This window comes from Juglans microcarpa x Juglans regia, chromosome 1D (assembly GCF_004785595.1).
Source record: "Juglans microcarpa x Juglans regia isolate MS1-56 chromosome 1D, Jm3101_v1.0, whole genome shotgun sequence".
Classification (NCBI taxonomy): Eukaryota; Viridiplantae; Streptophyta; class Magnoliopsida; order Fagales; family Juglandaceae; genus Juglans; species Juglans microcarpa x Juglans regia.
The window spans coordinates 47,636,737-47,651,332 of NC_054594.1; the positions used below are offsets into that span (position 1 = coordinate 47,636,737).

Genomic DNA, 14,596 nt, shown 5'->3' on the forward strand with positions numbered 1-14,596 from the left:
GTCTAATATATTATATAGTTATAACTAATACTAATATATATATATATATATATATACACTAAGACTAATAGTCTAATATAGCCTATAGTTATAGTTATACTAATATAATTATACTATATCACTATAACTAATACAAATATATATCTATACTAAAAGTCTAATATTAACATTATTATATAGTCTAATATATTATATAGCTATAACTAATATATAACTAATACTAATATATATACTACTACTAATAGTCTAATATTAATACTATTATATAGTCTAATATATTATATAGCTACACTAATATATAATTAATATTAATATATAGCTATACTAATAGTCTAATATAGACTATAGTTATACTAATCTATATTAAATCACTATAACTATTACTAATACTAAACTAATATAGTTATATTAAATCACTATAAGTCTATAACAATTTTTTTTAATAGGTTAATTCACTATAACAAAATATATATAACTATATATATTATATGGTATTAAATTTTTCTAAGAAACGATGTCGTTCCCCCCTCATATTTCATCCCCACCAAACCCACTCCCTTCCCTCCCCCTCCCCCCGAGTTTTACTTTGTTTTTTTTGTTTCAGTTTCCCACCCCCTCCCTTAGAAATCCTAGATCCCCCCCTCTCCAGGAACAGCATCGCATGTAACAGGCTAACAGCCTCTGTCGCATCCTCTAATCCCTCCATCAGCACCCCTCTCTTCCTCACTCTCCGCCTCTCTGCGACTCATGGCCTCCATGTCTGCCCTCTCTGCATCCAACGTTCTTGGCCTTACCTCTCTTCCTCACTCTCTCAGTGTCTCACGTAGCTGGCTTTCACGTCTCTCTGCTTCTACAGTAATTTTTCTTGAGGATCTTTATTTGTCTAACGTCAATACTCAATAGTGAAGCATTGAAGCCCTGTTTGTTTAATTTGCAATGATATGGGGTTGCAGACTTCCTAGTTTTTTTTTTTTTTTCTAAGGACCACGTTAGCCTAAAGCTCTGTTTGTTTTGTTTGATTAAGCATATGAAATTCTAAGTTGAATAAAAGCTTTCAAGTGGCTTTGCTCCATTGCATATCGTCTATTTTGAACTGATTTTATCATTTGCATCCGCATATCATTATCATCGATTCATCTTCTAAGTCCAAAATCTCATTATTCTCTTGTATGTTCCAAAATGATTTTATCATCTGTATCTGCATGTTACAACATCTCATATTGTTTTAAAAACAACATCTCATATTATTTTAAAAGAATATCATTATAGTTAAAAGAATGGTTGCACTTGGTCTTTGACACTGAATGAAGCAAAATATAGTAGTTGGATAGGTTGCCTGCATTAAGCTCGACCTTTGGTTTAGTTATTAATAATTATATAGTTACAGGCTATAATTGCTTTTATTACGATGTTTATTTTTGTTACTACATATATAAACCAAAAAATCGGACTGGACTGGACTGAAAATCAGTAAAATCGGAAGTATCGGTTTAGGAGGGTAACCGGTGCGTAATTGGTTTTGAAAAATGTAAAATCGGTAAATACCAATTCGATCCTAAATTTTATTTAAAACCGGACCGGTTACATCCCTAACAAATACTACACCAGATTTTGTCAAACCAAAAAGACAAGATGCAAGCAATATTCTTTTTATCAGTATTAAGGCAAGTACACCCCCAAGTTATGGAGCGTACAATCATTTTTATCACTGTTGGTTGAAAATCTATTTGGGAAAACCCACTAGGAAACTGTACCCTTTTACTTGTGATATAATACAAAGTACCCAACTGGAGTTTATCAGGCATGCATAAAACCCAGAGCAAATCACAAAATACAAAGAAAATAAAAAACATAGAGTAAATCACAAAAATTGTGCGAGATTTTGAAAACATAAAACCCAACTGCAAATGGCCAGTCCCCAAAACCAACTCAACAAACCACATATATATATAAAATAGAGAGAGAGAGATGTGATTATTGCTCGCCGTGCGAGGGAAAGAAAGAGAGAGAGGTGACGAATGGAAGAAGAGGTTAGGATTTAGGATTTTCGAGTTGTTGCCTATAACCAAAGTCTAGCGAGAGACGAGTGAAAAACGGAAAGAAATTCAGTTAAAAGAGTGCAAACGCACCGTTTAACTAATACGGACGTGGAACCCGGGTACACGGGATATCCCTATCTCGGGTGAAAGTAGAGTTTTTGTTTTGAAAAATTATAAATATAAGTCTCACATCCATGCACACCTACTAAAAGATATGTTATTTTATTTTTTTATTCACGTAATAAAAATGATTTCAGATATATTTATAAGTAAAATATGATAAAAATATAAAATAACATATTTTTAAATAGGAATATAAGATTTGGTGATTATGAGTAGGACTCTTCTTTTATTTTTCATAAACAAATAAAGGCTCTTGGGCAACATTTTGCGTTATTGTTTTTAAAACAAAAGGGAGGATTGTGGGCCTGGCCCGAATAACAAGAATGGAGGCGTATGAGCCTACTCTTCGGGAGCATAAAGGGCAAACAACGGTATTTTTGTCCCGCGGTTGGAAATTTTCGTCTCCAAGATCTGATAACTAACCTCCACAGATCTGCCGAAAGGTACTCTCTCTCTCTCTCTCTCTCTCTCTCTCAGAGTAGTTTGTGGGGATCATAGGCATATCCTGCGTTTGTTTTCTGACATGCGGATTAGGTGATTTTTGTTTTGTTCTGTCCTGCCAACGATTTCCTATTTTTTCTTTGCTGTTGATCTGAAATTCTCGTAATTTTGTCCGTGTTGTCTTCAGTTTTGTTTTGGGTCGTATCTTCGATATAATATGAATCCCATTGGGCCTTAAGAGTGACAAGCGATCGCATAGCGGAGTGGATATCGCGTTAGACTCCGAATCTAAAGGTCGTGGGTTCAAATCCCACTGCGATCGCCGCTGTTCTTCTTTTTAATTAATCCATGCTTTTTTACCCCTTTTAAAGGGGTTTAGCATTGCCCTTTTCAAAAAAAAAAAAACACTATATGCTGCATCAACTTTGACCTTTTTTTTTTTACCGTTTGATAAATTATTTATTTATTTATTCAGTGATTAAGGAAGTGTTTTTAAATGTATTGGTATATTTTTTTTTTATTTTTTGAAAATATTTAAATGTATTAAAAAAATATGAAAAAAAAAAAAAAAAAAACAGATTGGGCGGCCCTAGCTTGATATTAAATGCATTGCCGTTTTCAAAATTATGCACTAGCTGCTTCAATTCGTTATGCTATGCACTAGCTGCTAGCGCCCGGAAAAGGTTAAGCGCAGGAAAAATTAGTGACATTATTACGTTTATATCAAGCTGTTGTAGTTTTGTTAGGATGGTTAAAAGTTTAATTAAATTAGTATTTTAAGAGTATTTTAAGTCTTTTGAATCAATCATTGAGTCTTTAACAATTGGTATCAGAATAGTAGCTATGTCACGGGTTCAAGTTACGGAGGGGGCAACCTATAGATTGGATTAAAATGTCTTGATATTTTGTATGGATATAGTATTAAATCATTGAATATTGATAGATGAGTGACGTTAAAAAGAAAATGGCTACCATTTGATCAATGTTGATAGAGTGGGCTACCGTGGACGTCGGATTTAAAAGCGTGGTAGAATGTTATAATCCTAAGAATTACAAATTTAATCAAATTAGTATCTAACAATCCTAGAACTTTTGAATCGGTGGTTGAATTTTTAACAAATTTCCTAGTAGATTCTTCTAATTTCTAAATTCTATATTTTATAGCAAGAATAGTTTAATTTGCATTTTTTTTCTCTCGTTTTATTTTTTGTATTTACGCCTCTCTTCTTTCAGACGCATTATCCATTCAACCACTCTGGTCTCTGCCTTTTCTTTTTATCTTTGCCATCGCAGACTCCGTCGTCTCCGTTACTCCCTGATTCAATCCCTGGTAAGACTCTTTCTTTTTGGTAGTTTTTCTGGGTCCAGAGAGAGTGGCGGAAAGGGCAAGAAGAGTAAAAGCTCTTTGAATGAGACCCACTCAGATTGTGAGGCCCAACCCAATCTAGGCCCAAGAGTCAAGACCCGTTGAACCCAGCCCAAGCCCCTCACATACCCAAGCCCAGCCCTCGCCAACTACGTCGTTTTGGGAAGAACCCTAACTTCCTCTTCCCCCGTTCTCTCTCTCTGTCTCTCTCTCTCTCTCCCCCCCCCCCCCCCCCCCCCCCCCTTCCCTCCCTGTCGGCTTCTCACCCTTATCTCTCCCCGTCGCCCTTTGCCCTTCTGTTTTCCTTTGCTCCACCCCGCCGTGCATGACCACCGCAACCCTCCCATCTCCGGTAAGCTCCTCTCTCTCCATATCTATCTCCAACGCCCCCTGTCTCTCTCATTCTATGTGAGTTGCCGCTGTCGCTGCCCCTCCCGATCACGAGCACGCTGCCGGTAACCCTCTCGGCCTTTCCTCTACCTCCGTTTCATCTCTCTGCGCCACTATCCTCGGCCAGATTTCTTTCCCTCTCTCATTCTCTTCTCCGTTTTCTCTCTGTTTGGGCTCCGCCTCCGCCGTTTTCCACACCCCGGCACCACTCCGCATCGGAGACAGCCTCCACTCCTCTCTCTGTCTTGCACTCTCTTTTTATCCTTCATCCGCTTTTCTCTCTCGTTTTTCCCGGTGCAACCCACCCCATCTCTATGATTCTCGGCGAGTCACCGTCGTAATCTAAGCCCTTCCCACCGCCAACGTCTGCTGCCGCCTTCTGACACCGAGACCGGCCTGGTAAGCCCCTCAGTCTCTGTTTCTCTCTCTAGTTATCCCCCCTCTCTTTTTCTCTGTAACTCACTCCTCCGTTGCGACTGGTGATGATGTGGTGTATCGGGTAGAGAGAGAAACGGTGCGTGTATGTCGGGAACGACCACAGCCAGCAGCAGAGCTCGGGACGCCTCAATCATCCAGAAAATTTCCCTCTGCGCTGTAAGTGGTTCTCGAAACTAATCTTGAAAATAAATGTTGATGGAAACTGAGAATTGTGATCTGTGTAGTTCTGTGAAGTGTTGGGATTATTATGTAGCCTTGATTGTGGTTCTGTGTGGTGGCAGAGGGCCCCAGTGAAGTAAGTGTTGGGATTAAATTTGTTCTGATTGTGGTTCTGTGTGGTGGCCGAGGGCCCTGTGAAGTTGTTGGGTTTCTCTTTATAGCTCTGTTTATGGCCAAGGGCCCTTGTGAAGTGTTGAGATTTTTATGGTTTGGGTTTCTGGTAGAACCGCCACCTACTTTCCATTTGTTATTTGGTTGCACTAATGTTGTGGTACCTTCTTATTTGAAATGCTGTTGTTATGTTATAATAAGGGGAATTTTCCCTTACTAACACTGTTGATTAGTCGCAATGGGGTATTGGGAGTTCCCACTACTGCACGAGCTTGCAGCTTGTGAATGTGTGTTGGAAATCCCCTCCCTTGTGTTGGATCACAGCACGTGAGTGCTTGTTGGAGAATTTCCCATGTGTTTTTCCTTATGCAATTAACTGTTGTATTCTTGGATTGCATCTTAACTAATATCTGTTGCTGATCATCTTGCCATTGAAATGTAATTGTGTGTAAATTTAAATCTGTAAAATTGCTGGATTTTTGGGTTAAAACCCTGACCGATTACTAACAAATCAGTGCGATTGGTTTCAGAGGGTATAAATGTCTCAAGTCCAGTGTGTGCTATTTGAAATGGTTTCAGAGGGTAGAAATGTCTCTAGCCAAGTGAAACCAACTGAGACCTAGAGGGTATAAATGTTTCAGGTCCAGTGTGTTTGAAATGGTTTCAGAGGGTATAAATGTCTATGGCTAAGTGAAACCCAACTGAGACTTAGAGGGTATAAATTACTCAGGTCCAGTGGGTGCCCCTTGACTGGTGGGGGCTAGGCATGGTGATCTGGCACCGCCAGAGGATTGAGGATTGGGGCTTTCCCCCCATTTTGATTAAGTGCTATATATCAACTTTACAAAAAGAACGAATGATTCTATTATTCTTTTGCTCATGGGCTTGTGACAAGTGACTTATGGATATTGTGGTTGGGATGTAATTTAGTTTTTTTTTTTTTTGTACTGTTAATTAGAATTGATTGTGACTTCTTTTTTATTATTATTATTTCCCTTGCAAATATAACTGTTCTCCATTTATTTTAAGCATGCATGCACACACTTGTTGTCACAATGTGCGATGGGTATATGACCCGTGTGACCAACATCCCAGCATTGCGGTCCTTGCTGAGGTGGGGCCGGGGGCGCCACACAGATATTTGGTTTCAAAGCCAAATTTACTCGCTTTCTGGGTTTTACTTGCTCTCTGGGGTGGGGAGGTGTGGCTCAATTTGTGTTCAATGCGTCTAGTTAAGTGATTTCTTTTGAGGCTGTGGAATTTGAGTTGGGTAATTTACTAGGAAGTTGAAAAGCTGCTGTAATTGCTCTTTACGCGGTAGAAGAGGAAGCTTAGTGTGAGTGAACCATGTTTGGTGGGATTTACCAAAGGGTGTTGTTCGAGATCCGGAGACAGTTGCACACGCTGTCCCATGAAAGCCCCTCCCAGACCTTGAAGAGCAAGATCGCAGAGTTACAGAAGAAGAGGAAGATGAGGAGGAGCCCGAAGAAGGACCAGTTCTTGGTGGAAGTTCCTGAGTCGAGAGCCTACCTTGACACCGCCACCATGCCCATGATTGTCACTGGTGTCGGTATTGCCTTCTTCGCCAAGCTCCTCATGATGTATGATGATTCTAGGTCACAAGAATTGATTGAGCGGAAGATAAGGAATGCCCCTGCAGGGCAGGGCACTGTCAGGATGCTGTCTCGTGAAGAGTGGGAAGAAATTAGAGAAGTAAGGCCTAGGACTCCCTTTGAGTCTAAGCTTGCTCGTCCAAATGCACGAATTCGAACTGGGGAACCACTGCACATGGAGGATTTGAAAGACTGGACGATTGATGTGCTCACAGATGCATTCACCAGAGTTGAAGAAACTGTTAGACAAAACTCCGATGACTCAAGACTTTGATTGCTGATACACTTAATGATAGATACTGTTTTACTAATTCGAACTGGAGAATCACTGCGCATGGAGGATTTGAAAGACTGGACGATTGATGTGCTCACAGATGCATCCACCAGAGTTGAAGAAACTGTTAGACAAAGCTCAGATGACTCAAGATGTTGATTGCCGATGCACATAATGATAGATCCTGTTTTGCGTGTACCACTGGAAATGGGATTGCCATGTAATCCATCTACAAATGGCATCTGTCAGGAACTCGAAAAAAGGTTTTCTTTTCCTATTCCCCCCTTCTTGGTAAGCAGCATTTTCAAGTGGACTTGGTTGAGAAAGGAAAGGATGATCAGATGGGTTTAACATCTTCAGATTTCTTATGTTCATAGACCAAAAAGAAGCATAATTTAATTTGCAAACGATAATAGTATTCTTGCTAATGCCCTTCAGCCTACTGTATTTTTTCCCCTTTTAATCATTGCGTACTCCGTATAATGTTTGTTCAGGCTTCCAGAACAGAACTTGTCAAATATATGCACACAAAAAATGCTTGCTCAGGTTTCCATTTTTTGTTTGGCCGTGGAGTGCTACCCCCAAATTCAATTGATTTGGCTATCTATATCATTTTCAATTTGTATACACTTTGTTGATAAAAAGTGTAAAACCAACACATTTATGAATCCTTGCCAGTATCTATATTCTTATGGGATATGAACTTGACTGGAACTCGAATTGTTCGAATTGTTAGATTTGATTTGGAAAACAGAAATCAGAAATCCACCAACTTTTGTGTTGAAAAACAGCGTGTAATTGCTGTCTCCGATGTGGCAGATTATTACCCCACTATGGGTTTGATGTGATTATTTTGTAGCGTAGCGCCAGCATACTTTATCTGATGACTCTGCATGTGATTGACGATCAAGACTCGGGACTTTTTTGCCAATTGTATTGACATTTTTATATACGTTTCGGTGTCATTGAAGAGAGATTAGAAGCAAGTTTCCTGGAAAATTAGTGGAAGACATCTTCATCCCGTGAGCCCCATTTTTGGTACTTCGAAAGTTAAAGTGTATGCGCATCATGTCGGTTTTGTTGGTGTTCAGTCTTTGACGGTCTTTCAGCTATCATTTTCCTACGTGCAATCTCAACAAGTGCGGTGGAGAGGATGGTGAAGTATCGTGGAAATGACCTCGTAATTCGTATTCCACAAGCCTTGTAACATTACCTTTTTAACCTTTTTAACCTTCTTTTTATTTTATTTTTATTTTTTGCGGTAAGTATGTATCATTTCATTACAAAACTAATATCAAGGAATACAAAGTTTGTCCAGTATTACAAGTGTAAAGATCTCTCCGTTAGACCATTTTCAATTTATACTAATTCCTCATTTGTTTCCAAAGTTAACGTTGTTAATTGATGCGCCACTATATTGCTTTCCCTGTATATATGTTGTATCTTCTGATCTGTTTTACTGATAAAAATGCTTCTCAAATCTTCAATTAACTGACCATGTCACATCCAAACTACCTCTTTACTATTTACATCTCTTATCACTATTTGTGCGTCTCCTTCAAAATCAATATTCTTCATGTTTAATTCCAAACAAAACTCCACAACCCTCCACAATGAATAAATTTCAGCAAGTATAGGGTGACTAACATTCATTTTACTCATGCATAAAGATGCTAATATCTCACCGTCTTTATCCCTCAAAATGATATCTGCCCCCATTTTCAATCTCTTGGAGTCAAAAGAGGCATCTCAATTAATTTTCACTATGCCCTCCCTTGGTCTCTTCCATTTTTCCATTACTTGCCCAGACCCTGTAGTTTTGAAGTTGCAAACTAAGTCCTTATGTGCCTCTTGGTACTCTTCTAAATTTTTCAGAACTGTTCTTATAACTTTGTAAGGATTAGGGAACTTCTCTTAAAAAACAAACATGTTTCTTCTCAACCAAATGTTCCTCATGATGGTTGTCACTTTCTCTAGTTCTTCTTGATTTAAATTCTTCACTAACCTTTCCCACGGGATAAAAGTCCAACTCAACACATGGTCATTTTTTTTTACAGGACTTTCACTTTCTGTCCAAACATATGAGGAAGTTGCACAACTCCAAATTGAATGAGTAACTAACTCCACTTCCCTACTACATATAAGACACATGGGTGACTCAACAACTTTCCTTTTTAACAGGTTCTCCTTAGTGGGTAAACAGTTGTTGACTGCTTTCCACTAGAAATTATTTATTTAGATTTTATACCTCATTCTACATTCCACTCTCACTATTTGTTCTAGAGGGTTAACCTTTTGCCATTCTCTCTAGTCTCAATTCTAGGTGATATGCATTTTTTACAAAGAAATATCTTAATTTTGTGTAGTCTCATATCTGTCTGTCACTAAATCTCAGTCTACTAATAGAGATGGTTTTAACTGTATCTGCTTCATTCTCTCCCAGTACTTCCTTGAGCAGTTCTCTTCTCCATTCACCATTTGTTTATAAAATCTTCCACCATTACACTTCTATTGACTGTATTAGTCGGAGCCTAATTTTTTCGACAGTTTGATGAAGAAACCACCCACTTGTCCTCCCAAAAAAGTAATGTTCTTTGTAAAGCAAGCATGAAGAACATTGTTTTTTTAACTAGTAGTGCACATCTTCTTCTTTTTTTTTTTTCTTTTTTTTTTTTTTTGCCTCAGCCAATATATTAATATGATATGTTTTATTCAGTTCCTCCTGAAATATCAGGAGACAGGAGTTGTAAAATTACTCTCCATCCGCGAAGTCTCGAGTTCTCTCTCATGTTATCCATAAATAATAATGCCTCATTTATTTTTATAATTCATTTCATTTAATTATCATAAAATTTTTAAATTTTTATATAAAATAAAATAGATAATTTAATTTTTTCAAAATTTAAAATAAAATAATATTAAAAAATATATTTTAATAATATTTTATTTAATTTTTAATTTTTAATATCAACACATCTTTTCTAAAAAAACAAACTAAGCGTAATCAGATGGTAAAAGCTACACTACCTTGAGTTAAAAAAAAAAAAAAATGAGAAAAAAATAAGAGTCCCATTCGAATTGATGGACACGATAGATGAAATTGATAGTTTGTCCTATAACCAATATATAAAGGCCTCCCAATCTAATCAAGGATGGAATTGGGGACAGTCAATCCTTTAAAATCAAATTTAGAGAAGTGGGGGAGCCTGCATTGGGACAAACTGCCGAGAATACGTAGACTGATTGCCTTTGATCGTGGTTTTTAATATCAACACATCTTTTCTAAAAAAACAAACTAAGCGTAATCAGATGGTAAAAGCTACACTACCTTGAGTTAAAAAAAAAAAAAAAAAAGGAGAAAAAAATAAGAGTCCCATTCGAATTGATGGACACGATAGATGAAATTGATAGTTTGTCCTATAACCAATATATAAAGGCCTCCCAATCTAATCAAGGATGGAATTGGGGACAGTCAATCCTTTAAAATCAAATTTAGAGAAGTGGGGGAGCCTGCATTGGGACAAACTGCCGAGAATACGTAGACTGATTGCCTTTGATCGTGGTTTTTAAATGGATTTGACCCAAGGTGGTGTGGGCTATTTGGAATAAAAGGCATTCTCAATGTCTCATTCGTCTACATTCCCTAGCCAATTTTCTTTACAAATCAAAGATATATTGACGGATACACACCTCCATTCTGTGATTGAGTAACATGGAATACGTAAATATTATGTAATTATTTAAAAAAAAAAATTTATTATTAAAAAATAATTTTGTTATATAATTTTGTTATTTTATTTATTTATTTCAAAACCATTATATAATAAATACATAATTTACAATTATAAATATCTTTTTTCTATTGTGACTGCTGTAGGAAAAATTGGTTTTTTTTTTTTTTTTTTTTGTTATTTTTTAAGAAATTCAGGAATCTCATAAATGTGTTACTTTTTTTTTTTTTTAAACTACTTTAGTCAAAACATCTCTCGTTTTTATTTATAATATATAAATAAAGCTCTCGATTATACATACAGGCCTCAAAATCACAGAACGCATCTTATAGCAATCAATTGGTACTGTAATAAGGTACACGATTAGAAAAGCAACATCCCGATACACACAAATACTGCCGTATCTGATCCTCTCCGTTCAAAGATGAAAACGAGAGCCGTTGATTATGAAACTGACGACGCGAAATCCCGAGAGCAGGGACGAAAACCCTAGGAACAGAAACCCGGCGAATCCCAGGGCGATCGAGATGTCCGACTGGATGCAGAACGCGCTCGTGTCCGTACACGTGTCCGTCCGTCTCAGTGCTTTTGCCAACGCTATTCCCGCCGAGTTCGCCGACAGTAGCAGGTACGCGAAGACCTAGACGATCACACCCCAGACACCACGCTCGAGTTCATAATTCAAAGTCACAATTTGAGATTAAACAAGAAAATTTCACAACATACATATCAGAGAGACAGAGAGTAAAGGCAGGGAAGTTTAGGGTTTGGAGTTTGAACCTGGTCGTGGCCGAAGTCGAACCAGACCTGTAGGATTTCGGGTAAGAGAGTGGCGCCTCTGGAGATTTCCCAAACAGAGACTACCATTTCGAATAGAGAGTACACGGCCACTATGGCATTCGCTGCGAACACGAATCTGCAGGAATTTTGATCGTATGTTTTTAATTTCTTTGAAAAAGGTATTGAGAAAATTGATTTGAAAAAAAAATGCATCTTTTCAATTTTCTGTATGTTTCGTTGGGGAAGCTGAGTCGCGGAATTGACTTCCAGTAAAGAGCTTCTATTTCTTCCATAACCGGAGCTGTTTGTTTTTACAGTGAAATAGTATTCGCTCGCGTTTTTGAAACAGTTTGTCTCTGAAAAAAAGAACAGAAAATTGTTTCCAGGAAACATGTTCTTCTATTTCTGTCAATTTTCAATTTTTGAAATGAAACAGAGCAAAGTTTTTTATTATGACTAGAAGAAATCAATCTTGCGTCTTGTTCTTCCCCATTTTCTAGTAAACCAAACGGAGAAGAGAAAAAAGGGTGGTTACGGGGATACCTGAAGGTGTCGAAATCGTACCAATGCGGGGAAGAGGAACCACGTGAGTTGGTGAGCATGAAGACAGAGGAGGCTAGGGAGAAGCAAAAGGTGGCGAGGCGAAAGACGAGGATGAGAGAGTTGAAGCGGCGGAGCTTCTGTTCGGAAACTGTGGAGTGGAATTGATGGGTGGTGGAGGTCGGGATACGGCGGTGAGGGGAGGGGGTCCCGCCGTTACGGAGGGCCTGAGGGGATAGCATGGTGATAGTATACAACAAGGTGGGAGATCATTAGGCGTAGGAGGAGACAAAGAGAGAGACAGACGGACAGAGATGATGATGATGATGATGGAATAGGTGGTGGGAAATTTTTTGAAAATTTTCTGGTTGGAGCGATTTTTTGGGGAATTTACTTTTAATGGTGGAAGGTTCAGGTGGGAGGTGGAGTCACGGGAAGGGCGAGACGTCCATGAGAGAGTCGAGAGAGAGAGAGAGAGAGTGAGAGGGAAAGTGCGGAGTAAAAGAAAAAAAGCAGAAGATGGGCAAGAGAAATGGGGATCTCTATATCTATACGGTGAGAAAGCGACTTTTCTCTCTTTCTTCCTTTTGCATGCATATTATTTATATACACAGCTCCTTATAGTGCTTCCTATTTTTCTCTCTGAGTTGTGCGCATTTGCGTTTTTTTTTTCAGCCTCGCTTTGTTGTTTTCCCAATTCCATGCGTTCCTTCATCCGAAGCTTCTTTTTCTCATGTAATGAACTTGTTTATACTGAGCTGCCATCTATCATTGTTCTTGACAAGAAGATGGCCGTGAAAAGCCCTTGTTATGAGTTACTTTACATCTTCTAAACATCTTTTGCATGGAATTTGAGACACCCGCCCACAAAGGCAACCTTTTGGAGTTCGCACGCACTTTCTAAAAGCCCCCATCTATCTATCCCGATTCCTCCGGAAACACGATGAATGTGAGTCGTGACCAGCAAAATTGCTTCACAGCCGAAAGATCTGTGTCTGCAGGCAAAGTCAATGTCAAATAAATAAATAGACTCTTCAGAATTATTATGGTTTGACTTTGTTTTCAATATTCAACTAATTTATGCAATACTGGTCTTTGGCCGCAATCCCTGGTCGCCATTTTTGGCTCTCTTTTCCTTTTCTTGTTAATAGATCATCTTTATTCTTCATCAGTAAAGCTAGAGTCAGCAGGCAGTAAATAGATGCTAGTACCTTGTGTTTTGATTTTGAATTTCTGCAGCATGATAATATGGGTGAATTGTGAAACCATTTCTCTTTTCATTGAATATATATATATATATATATATATATATATATATTAATACAACAACAAAAAATTTTCGTTTTCATAAGTGAGATTTGTTTTAAGAACAAAATATTTAAAAGGATGGGGTGGGATATCCCAACCAAAATACCATAACATCGATTGAAGTGGATCAAGGAAAAGTAAATGAAATGGAAAACGGAACATAAAAAATTGATATGGTCCCATGTTTTCTTGATCAAGTAACTGTCAAGAAATTATCCTCATAAGAGAGATTTTTAGAACATTACTTTAAGGTGAACATTGAGAGTCATCGATTGTGGTTGGAACCAGCATAGGGGAAATGTGTTTTGAAATTAATTGCATTAAGGTTACCATTGAAGAGCTCAATTGTCTTATGTACGACTCTCAGAGAAGAGAGCATTCTAAAACAATCTATGGTATTTTCTTGCTTGATAAATCTGGTTGGAGCTTCATGTGTTGATGAGAAATGAGGGACGGATGATGACACCTGGTGAATGGTAGTCAAAGAATCTAGTGGCGGGGTATGTGTTAAGAGTGTGGTCGGGCGGAGGAAAATAAACAGTAGACAAAAATTGAGAGAAAATTAGAGGGAGGGGAAGGGATGGTAGAGAGAAGAGAGAGAGAGATAAACCGGAGAAGCCCGACAATGGCGTTCTATATCGGAAGACGGCACTGGCCAGAATCCCGTGAAAACTAATAAAGCAGAGAGACTATTTATCATGAAATCTTTGCTTTGCCAGTGCTGCACTTTCGGGCAGCATATGCCACAACTTTTCACGACCTTCTCTCCTATCGAAGAAACAATAATCCTCCCGCAACGAAAAAATTGGGGCCAGATCAAGATTCTGAATTACTTAGGTACAACGCATGTTGACTGTTTAGCCCTACAGCCTGATAATTCCTCTCTTACCGTTTGCATCATCCAGCCTCTTTTTTTTTTTAGGTTTTGTGTGGATAAGGCTCGGTTTAGATTCACAATTCATCTCAATTCATTTCAATTTATCTCACTATTATTCACTATTATTCATCAACTTTAACTCACAAATCTCACTACTATTTATAATCCATCTCACTATTATTCACAACTCATCTCAACTCATCTTCGAATCCAAACGAAGCCTAAGTCTCCCCGTTTATATATACCGTAAAACATGTGATAATGGTGCAAGTTTTTGTACGTCATATAGATCCCATCAATGTCGAATGATGATTTACAGGACAAATAACATATATATGTGAATAAA

At 38.0% G+C, this 14,596-nt stretch overlaps 2 protein-coding genes, 1 long non-coding RNA gene and 1 other non-coding gene across 13 annotated transcripts; 3 read left to right on the forward strand and 1 right to left on the reverse strand.

Moving 5' to 3' along the window:
- The first annotated feature begins 2,491 nt into the window (after positions 1-2,491).
- Positions 2,492-7,442, forward strand: LOC121250310. Of its 9 annotated transcripts, none has more exons than XM_041149425.1 (3): positions 4,210-4,758; positions 4,863-7,039; positions 7,199-7,442. In XM_041149425.1, the coding sequence occupies exon 2, from the start codon at positions 6,475-6,477 to the stop codon at positions 7,012-7,014; it is 540 nt and encodes a 179-aa protein (XP_041005359.1). In that variant the 5' UTR covers positions 4,210-4,758; positions 4,863-6,474; the 3' UTR covers positions 7,015-7,039; positions 7,199-7,442. The 9 variants fall into 9 exon arrangements, with proteins under 9 accessions (XP_041005404.1, XP_041005396.1, XP_041005359.1 ...); XM_041149417.1 differs by having other exon boundaries at positions 4,863-4,953; positions 5,658-7,442; XM_041149433.1 differs by having other exon boundaries at positions 4,863-4,953; positions 6,398-7,442.
- TRNAR-CCG lies at positions 2,853-2,925 on the forward strand. Its single transcript has one exon. It is a non-coding gene; the product is annotated as a tRNA-Arg (tRNA).
- Positions 7,443-10,985: 3,543 nt separating the features above from the next.
- LOC121240342 (CASP-like protein 4C2) lies at positions 10,986-12,307 on the reverse strand. 2 transcript variants are annotated; one of them, XM_041137771.1, is made up of 3 exons: positions 12,069-12,307; positions 11,526-11,661; positions 10,986-11,385 (listed from the first exon to the last, which is right to left on the reverse strand). In XM_041137771.1, the coding sequence occupies exons 1-3, from the start codon at positions 12,305-12,307 to the stop codon at positions 11,164-11,166; spliced, it is 597 nt and encodes a 198-aa protein (XP_040993705.1). In that variant the 3' UTR covers positions 10,986-11,163. The 2 variants fall into 2 exon arrangements, with proteins under 2 accessions (XP_040993705.1, XP_040993698.1); XM_041137764.1 differs by lacking the exon at positions 12,069-12,307 and having other exon boundaries at positions 11,526-11,918.
- Positions 12,308-12,478: 171 nt separating this feature from the next.
- LOC121240358 lies at positions 12,479-13,241 on the forward strand. Its single transcript, XR_005935528.1, has 2 exons — positions 12,479-12,620; positions 12,741-13,241. It is a non-coding gene; the product is annotated as an uncharacterized LOC121240358 (long non-coding RNA).
- The last annotated feature ends 1,355 nt before the right edge of the window (positions 13,242-14,596 follow it).

Excerpts from the sequence above, each read along its gene's own strand:
- LOC121250310 (XM_041149470.1), top strand. The coding sequence starts at position 6,475 with ATGTTTGGTGGGATTTACCAAAGGGTGTTGTTCGAGATCCGGAGACAG.
- LOC121240342 (XM_041137764.1), bottom strand. The coding sequence starts at position 11,918 with ATGTTTCCTGGAAACAATTTTCTGTTCTTTTTTTCAGAGACAAACTGT. Across the intron at positions 11,386-11,525 it reads TCGACTTCGGCCACGACCAG|GTCTTCGCGTACCTGCTACT; the intron begins GTTCAAACTCCA and ends GTGATCGTCTAG.